This window comes from Microcebus murinus, chromosome 10 (genome assembly GCF_040939455.1).
Source record: "Microcebus murinus isolate Inina chromosome 10, M.murinus_Inina_mat1.0, whole genome shotgun sequence".
Lineage (NCBI taxonomy): Eukaryota > Metazoa > Chordata > Mammalia > Primates > Cheirogaleidae > Microcebus > Microcebus murinus.
The window spans coordinates 30,780,589-30,792,966 of NC_134113.1; the positions used below are offsets into that span (position 1 = coordinate 30,780,589).

The 12,378-nt window shown below is 29.8% G+C and overlaps 1 protein-coding gene across 5 annotated transcripts in view; it reads left to right on the top strand.

Annotated features, from left to right (window-relative positions):
* CEP290 (centrosomal protein 290) overlaps window positions 1-12,378 on the top strand; it is a 91,080-nt gene that overhangs the window by 42,013 nt on the left and 36,689 nt on the right. For all 5 annotated transcript variants that reach the window (XM_076007121.1, XM_076007123.1, XM_076007125.1 and 2 more), the window contains 8 exons: window positions 1,589-1,700; window positions 5,022-5,227; window positions 6,185-6,336; window positions 8,215-8,326; window positions 8,968-9,423; window positions 10,260-10,424; window positions 11,377-11,484; window positions 11,706-11,840. In XM_076007121.1, coding sequence (XP_075863236.1) covers window positions 1,589-1,700; window positions 5,022-5,227; window positions 6,185-6,336; window positions 8,215-8,326; window positions 8,968-9,423; window positions 10,260-10,424; window positions 11,377-11,484; window positions 11,706-11,840 — 1,446 coding nt within the window. The remainder of the gene's footprint in view (window positions 1-1,588; window positions 1,701-5,021; window positions 5,228-6,184; window positions 6,337-8,214; window positions 8,327-8,967; window positions 9,424-10,259; window positions 10,425-11,376; window positions 11,485-11,705; window positions 11,841-12,378) is intronic.

Genomic DNA, 12,378 nt, shown 5'->3' on the forward strand with positions numbered 1-12,378 from the left:
TTTTTATTATTCTTCATAACGTATTACCTGACATTGTAATATATATTGACTTATTTTCCAGCTATTCCACTAAAATGCAAGCTCTAGGATGGAATTTATTTACCATTGAAATCCACTGCTTAGAGTACCTGGCATGTAGTAAGCATTCTATTTGTTGAAAGAAACAATAAAGGAACTTCAAATATTACATTTATGTTGCTAAACTCTTACATTTATGTCTTTAGCCTAACTTTTTCTCACAGCTCTATTCCACTGTATAGAATTACCTACTTTATAACTTACATATTTCAAGGGGATCTCAAATTTAACATATTGACAATGAACTCCTGATTTCTGTTTCTCTCATCATCGCTCTTATTTCAATATATGCTGCTCTTACCTACCCAGTTAGTCAAGGAGCTACCTTACAGTTATTCCTTAGTCATTCCTTTCCCTTACCATATCGATTTCCCAATTGTATTCATATGTGTACTCTTTCCTCCATCTTCACTGATACCACCCTTGTCCTAACCAGCATCAGCACTTATCTGGACTTCTACAACGTCTCTCTGACTAGTTTCCCTCATGTTTCTATTTAATTAATCCTTTATTTATTCTCCACATCACAGGCAAAATGATTGTTTAAAGCTTCTTCCTTAAAATCCTCAAATTATTTCCCATTATACTGTTAAATTCTTGTTCCTTATCTTGGCATACCATGTCCTGCTTGCTATGGCCCCTGATTACCTCTCCAGCTTTATCTTAAACCGCTCTTCACTCTTACTTTTGCTTACTCTGCTCAAGTCCTCTAACACCTCAGATATTTTTTTGCTTTAGACCTTTTCTCTTCTCAGGTTGTCTAATACTCCAAAACCCTTTTTTGCTTTTAGAGCATCTGGGTTGACCAGTAAATACATCAGATCTTTCCATGGCTGATTTCTTGTCAAGACTCGCTCCTTCTCAGATCTCACACTTCAGCTTAAATATTACCTCTTAGGTGCTTAAGACCTTCTTCAACTACTCTATTTATATATGCACCCATTTATTATTCGCTGGCTCAGTACCCTGTATTTTCTCTCTAGGTGTTGAGATTTTTAATGGACTTTATGTTTGCTTACCTTTTTATTATCTGCTGCCTTCCACACCCTCCCCAACTCCTTCCACATACACATAGAAACAGACACTAAATGGTCAGAATTTTGAAAGCCAGAATTTTATGTTTCTTTTCACTATGAACATCTAGTATCTGTCACTTAAAGCATGTTAGGGATGCTCAGTAACTAATGGAAGGAAGTAAGCACCAGTTTGTGAAGGTTGTAAAACTCTTGAGTATTCTAGCTTGCCAAAATGAATGTATAGCTTTAATGGTAGAAGCTAATACTCAAAAGTTGAGGGTCACATATTAGAAACACAGTATTTTGATGATTATTTTTAAATAATAGCTTACATTATATGTATATATATGTATATGTATAAACATATGGAAGAAATTCTAATTTTGTAAAAAAACTAGATTGTAAATTTTCGAAGATATTACATAAAATTAAGAGAATATCACTTTGTGTTATTGGTTTAAATTGCAATGTAGTTTCTTAATGATGTTATTCAGTGTGAAAATACATCCTTAAAAGAACAAATAGAGGCTGTAAATAAAGAACTGGAGATTACCAAGGAAAAACTTCACACTATTGAACAAGCCTGGGAACAAGAAACTAAATTAGGTAAGTCTTATGACTCTGATCATATAAAATGATTAAGATCTACTAGTGATTATTTTTCATGTAAAATTCTTTTTCTCTACCAAATGAAAAGGAAATATTTAGACAATATTTAGAAAGTACTAATTTTAAAAAAATGAACTCTTTGCTTAACATTTTAATTTTGTAGGTAGTTAATGAATAATATCCAGTACTAATCCCCACCAAAATTTGGTTTTCAGTTCTTGAATTAGATTTGTTTCTAATGAAGTCATACATGTTAAAAATTTATGACTAAGCATTAGCTATTTTGAACTATTTAATAATGAAAACTGGTGATAGTGTAATATTAATAGTATTATGAGTTCTTTCAGAGTGTAAGTTATATTAGTTATACATCTCCTGATACTTTTAAGTTAAAAGATCACCATAAAACATCAAGGAAAATTTGAAAAGAATTTGTATTGCCTTTATATTGCCCATACTTCCACTACTATACAATCACATTTTTTGCTTATATATGCTTATATATTTTATATACTTTAAATTATAATAAGCAGATTATTTGTTATATACTGTATTTAGTAGATAGCAAAAATATTCCCATTTTATTTATCATACTTATAAATGTAAATATTCATGCAATTTTCTTCTGAATGATTAAATAGCTCTTATTTTTGCTATTGCTTATAATGCTACAATGAACATCTTCATGTATATGTGAAAGAGATATTACTATCTCAGAAGGTATTGAAATTTTTGTGGCTCTTGCAAGGGTTTTCCTTATTAGTTTTCCAAATGGTTAAGAACGCTTTGATAATTTTATCTCATACCATTGTGCTTTATAATTTTCAAATAAATTTGCTTCTATGGATAAGATATTTTCATTAGTTTTCTAGACTTTGGAGCTATTTGAGGTTTCTGTTACTAAATAGAGTTGTTTATTAAATTGGTAATGAAGACATTTGGTTTAGAAAGGCCTCACATTGGGAAATCTTAGATATGATTTCTACTTTTAGAAATGTAATTTTTTAACTCAAAAAGATTAAATATGAATTGACTTTCATTGAAACTAAGATGTAAGAGTATTATATAAGATGTAAGAGTATTATATATATATGTAAGAGTATTATATACAATTTTAGTAGATTCTTGGTTCACTTTATTAAGTGCCAAATTCCATACTTCAATTCCATTATTTTGAAGTATGTTAATCTCTTCCTTACATGGATTTATATCACTGAAGTTTTAAGAGCTTTTCCCTGTTTCCTGTTGCCCTTATATATTTGTTTTAAAATGTCACTTCATTAGCTTTTTTCATCCAGGAATTTGTTGGTGCTGGGCTGTTATACTCTATCCATCTCTGTAAGAAAACTCCAAACGTAAGAACATCAGGAGGCTAATCTGCTTCAGCACCTGCAATGCACTTTTTTCATTGTCAGAATTGAGCACAATGCAAAATGGAACAGGGGTTTTATGTTCTTTATATATTTATATGTAGTTCAGTTTTTTCTTCAAGTTGCTTAGGGTTGCTTGAATGGGTCTCTTATTACATAAAGAACAGATTTACGAACTTTTAGCTTCTTTTGGTGATTTTCTGTTAGTTACTTGATCGCTACTTACAGTAACTATTCTAAAATCATATATTAATATTTTAAAGACATGTAGAGAACATAATTAAGTACTTTTTATTTTTTAGAAATAACATTTTTAAATTAACATTGTACATAGTTTTTGAGATATAATGCTATTGCACACTTAATAGACTACAGTATAGTATAAATATAATTTTTGTATGCACTGGGAAACCAAAAAATTTGTGGGACTCACTTAATGGTGATTTGGCCTTATTGCAGTGGTGTAGAACTGAACCCATAATATTGTTTTTTAATTTAATTTAATTTATTATTTTTTTAATTTCAAAATATTGTGAGGGTATACATATTTTTGGTTAATTACATGTATTTATTTTGTTATGTTTGAGTCAGGGTTATAAGTGTGCCCATCACTCAGATAGTGTTCATTGTACTGTTAGGTAGGTTTTTGCCCATCCCCTTATCCCCTCTCCCCACTGCTTGATTTCTGCTTGGTTTCATTTCCTCTGTGCACATGTGTGCTCATCAGTTAGTTCCAATTTAATAGCAAGCAGATGTGGTGTTTATTTTTCCATTCTGTAGACACTCTACTTAGGAAAGTGGTCTCTACTTCCATCAAAATTGTTGCAAAAGGCATTAATTCATCCTTCCTCGTGAATATGTAGTATTCCATAGTATACATACACCACATTCTATTAATCCACTCATGTATTGATGGGTACTTGGGATGTTTCCACATTTTTACAATTCTGAATTGTGAAGTACTTTTTAAAACTGAGACAGTCACCAAAATTTTTTTCTTTTAAAAAAATGTATATTATTTTGAGAAAACTAAGTTATATAAAACTTGAATTTAGGAAGCTTGAAAAATAAGAGGGGACATTATCGATATTGTAAAAGACTATCTACAAAGTGTGCCATTGATTAATTCTTTTAAATAATTGGCTACCCTAAACATATGGGTTTTAATTAAGTCTCTAAAAAGCAAAATACTATACAAAATTTTGTCTTTTTCTAGAGCATGTCAGATAAAGGAAAAGTGTAAGTTTTTTTCCTTCTCCCCCCAATTTAGAAAGTAACTAATGATACTCTTATGTGATACCTTTTCATAATAAACTGGGGCTTTTAGTTCTCTTTTCATTTAACTACAGACTTTTGTGTCCAAAGACAAGCCATATAAGTACATATTTAAGGTTAAGTTATAACAAATAATAAAAGAATGTAAAATATTTGATATGAGATGTATACAAAGACCAAATAATACTCATGGTTAGAGAAGATCATATTTGGTTAAAATCAATCATACGGCTTTAGATTTTACTTTTCAGCTTGGCTCTTGAGACTTCAAAAATCAAATCATTGCACTTATAGTCACAAAGTCATGTTGCTTTATTGCATTGCTTTTGATACATTTCATCTCATTTGAGTGAAATATAAATTTATTTACCATTTTTTTATTTCCTCTATTTGACACCTCTGCGCTAAGTCCTTTACCTTGTTATTTCAACAATTATTTTTTATTATCATTTGATTGATGAAGAATGTACGTTCCAGAGAGATTAAATGGGACAGGCATCATATAGACAGGAAGTAACAGAGCTCAGAATAAAGTCCAGGTTTGTTGTAATTCAAAAATTCATTTGCTTTCTGTGGAACAATATTGCCTCCTTATATATAGCTAAAATACCTGAGATTTTAGGTAATTTTAATGTAAACAACATGAGATTGACTTAAGTATTATTACATATAGGAAATGAATCTCACATGGATAAGGCAAAGAAATCAATAACGAACAGTGACATTGTTTCTATTTCAAAAAAAATAACTATGTTGGAAATGAAGGAATTAAATGAAAGGCAGCGGGCTGAACACTGTCAAAAAATGTATGAACACTTAAGGACTTCATTAAAGCAAATGGAAGAACGTAATTTTGAATTGGAAACCAAATTTGCAGAGGTTTGATATTATAATTTTTGTTATGCAATTAGTAAAGAATTAGTATCATTGTTATGAGGTTGGTTTAGATCTCTAAAGTAGCATATTAATACATTGCTTGGGTTGCATGTAATGAGTAAATAAAAGATTTACTTTTAAATCTGAAGTGTTTAAAATGAAAGTAGTTAAAATGAATTGTTTAAAATGAAACATGAAACAACTGTAAATGAGTTCTTGTTTCTCACCAAGGTTACATTATTAGATTTAATGTACAAAAAGGATGTTATTTACTTAATACTGGAATTGCCTTCCATTACCATCCCTTCATTTAAAAAATATTTATTCATTGCTTGTTATATGTCAGACCCTGTATGGGGACTGGGACTATCGCAAGAAATAGAATAGACAGTAATCTCTGCTTTCAGGGACCTTCTACTAGGCGATTTTATATTTTTAGATGTGGTCAGAATCAATTGACTGGCAGTAAATATAGTTTGCAAATATTTGACAATGTATGCTTAAACAACATTCTTATAGTGCTTGCTTACCTTAAGATTTAATATATTTTCCTAAGCATAAATATCATTTGTGTTCATTTTAACTGAATCTCTAAATCTATATTAATAAGTTTTTATTAATTCATTTAGATTTATTTATAGATGATATAATTGAAGTAAAATATAATGAATATGCCACATTTCTAAGCAAATTAAGAATAGTAGAAGTTAAGACATTATTAGTGAGTTACATAATAAAAATGACTTTTAGTGGATTGGAATATAACCAGAGTTTGCATAATTTATTCCTGACTCTTTCATCTCTTTCCTTTCTTTAGTCTGTTCTTAATACTCACACTCAATTTAATATCTGGACCAAGACAAAGTAAAGAGGACTGTAGTACTCCAAAAGCTAAATTACAAGAGAAACCCCACCAAAAACTGATGTATCTGAACAATTTTTTATGTTACATTTTCTTAGCTTACCAAAATCAACTTGGATGCACAGAAGGTGGAACAGATGTTAAGAGATGAATTAGCTGATAGTGTGAGCAAGGCAGTAAGTGATGCTGATAGGCAACGGATTCTAGAATTAGAGAAGAATGAAATGGAACTAAAAGTTGAAGTGTCAAAGTAAGTGCATACAAACACTTTAGTCATTTGATTAAGTGTGTCAGCTCCAATTTGTCTTTAAGAAACCTAATTACAAGCATATAGCGGTAATAATCTTAGTGGCAATTAATACTGGTTTCTTTATATAAGAACAGGAATAAATAGTATTAACAAGATTGATTTTAACAGGGTTAAATAATAATATTGAAGTTCAGGAAATGACCTTTCAAGATTTGTAATTTTCAGAGTCCAGGAATATTATTGCAGAAAGCACTGAATTTGGAATAAAGACCCCGTGAGGTCCAGTTCTTTTGCATAATGATTTTTTTGAGGGAAGGAGCAATGGAGCAGGAATGGTTATTTAATGTATTTAAACTTAAGTTTCTTCACTCTAATAAGGGAGTAAGAAAGTAATAGTAGCTCTTCTACCTGTTTTATAAGGTTATTGTAAAAATATAATGAAAATTAAATTTTGATTTAAGTTAACATTTATTAGGCATCTGCTATGTACTAGGCACTGTGCAAAGTATTAAACATATATTTACTCTATTATAGATAGAGATAATTGATTGTATCTCTAAAAATAATATATTCTTTTATATTTGTATTTTTATATAGCCTTTCACGTATTTTCACATTATATATTTTTGGGGGACTTAAAAAAATACACTGAATAAGTATTATACCAGAATTGTTATTTGCTTATGAAAATTAAAAAATAAACCAGTAATATTCCAACTGTTATTTAATTAGATTTGGATTTTTAAGTTTGTTTGATTCTAGGTTTTTTTCTTTCATACTTATTAACCCTGAAGTAACATTGTTGTTTTCATTTTATGTGAGGAAACAGGCCTAGCTAGTTTAGTACACAAAATATATGTAAGGAGTGAATACTGCGTGCCAGTTAGATGCTGTCTTTCACTCTCTTTTGTAATTAAGTGCTATTTCAGTAGCAAATATGAGGAGCACTGAGAATCTGTCAAGTACAAACAATTAGTGAAAATATTTTTATGGCTTACTCATAAGGTTATAGTCATTCCATTAGAGCTTTCATAGTCCTCTTGGAAATATCAGTCGTTGATGCCCTTTTCACTGTGAAAGACAACTTTTTTTTATTCTTCCTATCTCCTCATGGACCTTACCTTTTGAAATAAACTAATTTCTAATTATTAATTTTATTAATCAAAACGTATATCTGGCAATGAGAGCTCTGTTCAGTATAAGAAAACCTGGTTTATCTGAGCTAAAAGTAAAGAGACTTTACATTTTACTTTGCCTGTACTATCACAGTAGGTTTAAGGGAAATGGAAGCACTTACGGACCATCAACAATCCCCTCTTTATGTAATTGTAGTAAATGCATACTTGGTGTGTTTTCACATTTCTGAATATGAAATGTGAAAATTTATAAGTTAAAACAGGTCAAAACATCCATTAACACAGTTATGGAATCTAGAAATTTTATGTTTCTGTATTCTTAACTGTATGATGGTATCAGATAGACCTACTTAATACTTTATCCTAGCTTACTCCAAATTACGATGAATATCCTATAAAAAGTATAGAAGTGGAGGTTCTTTGGCCACATACATTTGGAAAATGCTATGTATTAAGTACGATTTGAGGTAATTATTTATGTTAGAACTTCTGAGAACATTTAATATTGTATACTATGAATTTTCAATGGGGAGGGATGTTAGGAATGGAGTTTTTAAATAGTACACTTGTTATCATTTCATGGAATTATGCTTCATGAAACAGTTCAGGAAACCCTGTTTTAGTATTTTGTGCAAAGCTGAAAACTAATGGCTTTTTGCAAAAAGGGTCTAGAAATTTTTAATTGTATTATTTACTTAGAAAGTATACTTAGTTGTTCCTGAAATATCTTAACACTTCCCAGGCTGAGAGAGATTTCTGATATTGCCAAAAGGCAAGTTGAAATTTTGAATGCACATCAACAGTCCAGGGACAAGGAAGTAGAGTCCCTCAGAATGCAACTGCTGGACTATCAGGTATGTGCAGTATTGGCTCTGCTATATAGAATCTGCATTTTTTCTAAATTCACATTAGATACTGGGATGATGTTACAGTCTTAATCAGAAGATATACCAGTCAGAGGCTCCTATTCTTGTTAGTTGGAATCTGATTAGAAAACATTTATAATTTGAAATACCGTTCATAATTCAGAAAAGCATTCAGATGCCTACAGATGCATTATGCTGCTGAACAAAGTTAAGACACTGAGAAAGAATAGTTAGTAAATTTCTAATAACAATATTTTCTCTTATATTTATATGTAGCTTTTCATATATTCTCACATTATACTTTTTTTTGACTTCCAAAATATATACATCATCTGAGTCAGGATTATACCAGAATTGTTATTTGTATACGGAACTTTAAAAAAACTAGTAATATTCCAACTGTTATTTAGTTAAATTTGGATTTTAAGTTTGTTTGCTTTTAGATTTTTTTCTTTTACATTTCTTTGGTAATTATTTGTATTAAAGCAAAGTTAGATTTTTGTAGAATCTCATTTACCATACCATTTTAAAACTTTATTTAGTATTAATAAATTGTGATTTTTAAATCCCTGATAAGTTTCATTGAACAAACCTGGAACTTACTACATATATGTATTTTCTAAAATTAGGCACAGTCTGATGAAAAGGCACTAATTGCCAAGTTGCACCAATGTATTGTCTCTCTTCAAATTAGTGAGGCTACTGCTCTTGGTAAGTTGGAGTCAGTTACGTCTAAACTGAAGAAGGTGGAGGCCTACAATTTGCGGTTAGAACAGAAACTCGATGAAAAAGAACAGGCTCTCTATTATGCTCGTTTGGAGGGGAGAAACAGAGCAAAACATCTGCGCCAAACAATTCAGTCTCTACGACGACAGTTTAGTGGAGCTTTACCCTTGGCACAACAGGAAAAGTTCTCTAAAATAATGATTCAACTACAAAATGACAAAATTAAGATAATGCAAGAAATGAAAAATTCTCAGCAAGAACATAGAAATATGGAGAACAAAACCTTGGAGATGGAATTAAAGTTAAAGGGCCTAGAAGAGTTAATAAGCACTTTAAAGGATGCCAGGGGAGCCCAAAAGGTAAATGTTGATTTTAAATTCAGTATTTCCCAAAGAGTTACATAATAATTTTAAGTTCTTAATATTTGCCTATATAAAAAATGCATAATATGCAACCAAAATTCCAATTATAATTCATTAATTTAGGTTTTATAAATTAGGAATTTTGGCTATTTGAATGTTTATTATTTGTGAAAATAAAATGGAACATTTTTAAGAAAAGATTTTAGTGAAAGTATTCAAATTGTATAACAGCAAAGAATTTTAAACTCTCTAGAAAAATTCATATATTTAATTAAATACTAATTATACTATTTTTAAACATTGTAGTGGTCATCAATTGATTTCTTCCTCAATTTATTTAGACATAAAATAATCTGTTTAAAATTATAAATAATTTTATATTAAGTAATGGGCCCACATTTATTTTAATATGATTTGCTTTGTACCCCCATTTGGAAGGAATTAAATGAAAAATAATTGTCTTGCAACTGAATCCTATTTTCTAGGCTAGAAATATAATATTTAGGATTTCCATTTTTGAAAATAATACCAATGTTTCAGTGACATGATTATAGTAAGTGGTCAATAAATACATGATAGCAAATGAAAATGAATATTAGTGATATCCATTCCAGCATAATTTGAAGAATGTTTTAAGAGCCCACATATTCTTAGAAATGTCTATGAAATCCTAAATCACATTTGCCATGTGGCTCAACAAAGGATAATTTTATATCTTACTTTATATCTTTCTTTATTATAGGGTATCCATTAATTTCAATTAAAATTATTACAATCAATGGAGAAATATTTATATAGCATTTACATTTGTATATATAATTTGTAATTTTTAGGTAACCAATTGGCATATGAAAATAGAAGAACTTCGTCTTCAAGAGCTTAAACTAAATCGAGAATTAGTCAAGGATAAGGAGGAAATAAAATATTTGAATAATATAATTTCTGAATATGAGCATACAATCAGCAGTCTAGAGGAAGAAATTGTGCAGCAGAACAAGGTTTCATTTTATATTTACTTTGGTGTTTTTTTGCTAAAATTTTAAGAACATTGCATGAATGACTTATTCTCTTAATTGAATGCAGCTCTCATTATTAATGGATTATAAAATAATTCATGTATTATCTTCTAAACTATTCTAAAACTTTATATTTATTGAGTTTTTATAACAGTAGTCTTAGACTTAAAAGGAGCAATATATAAGCAAATTTATTTGGTAAGTTAATTTTTATTTTGATATTGGTCATTTGACTTTTCACAGTTACAAGTTTCTACTGGCTCTCACTGATTGTAGTAGAGGGCAGCTTGGTATACACTAAAGCATATGCTTTGGAGAGAGTTGAAATTCATCAAGCATGTGATTGTCTCAGAAATTTTGTTGTTACCTCTGCTTAGATTGTTCTTATCCTTGATACCTGTGTTGTTTATGCTTTCACTGCCTTCAGGTCTTAACTCAAATGTCTTCTTACCTTATCAGTGCAAACTTCACCAGCCACCTAATATGTAACAGTAAATCCTACCTAAAGATTCCTTAAATAGAGATTATTTATCTTAATTTTTCTCCATAGCACTTGTCTCCCTCTTACATATTACTTACATACTTGTTGATTGTTGGTTGTCTCCTTCTCACTAGAATGTAAGTTCCATAGTGACAGACACTTCACTGCTGTGTTTACACTGCCTAGAATAGTACTGAGTTTATGTTTAGGATGGATGCATGGATAAATGAATGGATGGAGAGGTTGAAATCCTAACCTCACATCTGCCTATGTCTGTGATCTTACGCAAGTTACTTCACCTCTTTGAATTTGTATCCTTTTCTAAAATAAAAATAATTATAGTGACTTCAAGTATTAGTGTCATGATTTTAAATAAGAAAATAAATGTAAAATGCCTATTACATACCTGGTGTCTTTGTGTGTACATCTGACACACATTGTCTTTTTTTTTAGTTTCATGAAGAAAGACAAATGGCCTGGGATCAAAGAGAAGTTGAGCTGGAACGTCAACTAGACATTTTTGACCGACAGCAAAATGAAATACTAAATGCTGCACAAAAGGTATTAATGATTAATCCTGTTTGCTACTTTGTAGCATGGCCTAGAGCATTAACTGACAGAAATATTTTCTAAATCAGATGTATTATAATTTTAATTGAGGTTATCTTTTTATATTAAAATATAAGTGGAATTTAATCTATCTTTTGTCATACAATTGTAAAAATTAATGTTATTCTCAATGCTGCAACTGCATTTTTAAAAAACATACCATTTCTTAATAGTTTGAAGAGGCTACAGGATCAATACCAGACCCTACTTTGCCCCTCCCTAATCAACTTGAGATTGCACTAAGAAAAATTAAGGAGAATGTTCGAATAATCGTAGAAACAAGGGCAACTTGCAAATCACTAGAAGAGGTAATTAGAAGAATTTGCTTTTTAATTACTGTATTATTGGTTATGTTTGTCAAATTTTCTAAATAGTATTTATTATTGAGGACAAATCATAGAATGATGAATCTCTTGCTTATTCCACTCTCTGTCCCTATTCTCCTATAATGGTTGTAATAGCCAATAATGAACAGCAAATATGACTAATTTGAATCCACTATTCATTTAATAACTATTTGTCATTTTAGGTACACTGGTAAGTAATAGTGAGCATGAAAAGAAACAAAAAGCATTTAATTATATCTTTATGAGCAATGTATTACCTTTCCTTATATGATCTTTTCATTCTGATTTATTTTTATGTTTTACTTTGTAGTGTATTATTATATAATCTGTGAATCACTTTTCAGCTCATTTGTTTTTATGCGTGGTTAAATGGTTGAAGGTAAACTAAACATTACTTATTACTTTAATCTAGATATTGAATTTGATTAATAGGTGATCAAATCTATCATCTTTATTAAATTACTCAGAAAATTATATAAACTAAATATGATTTTCATTT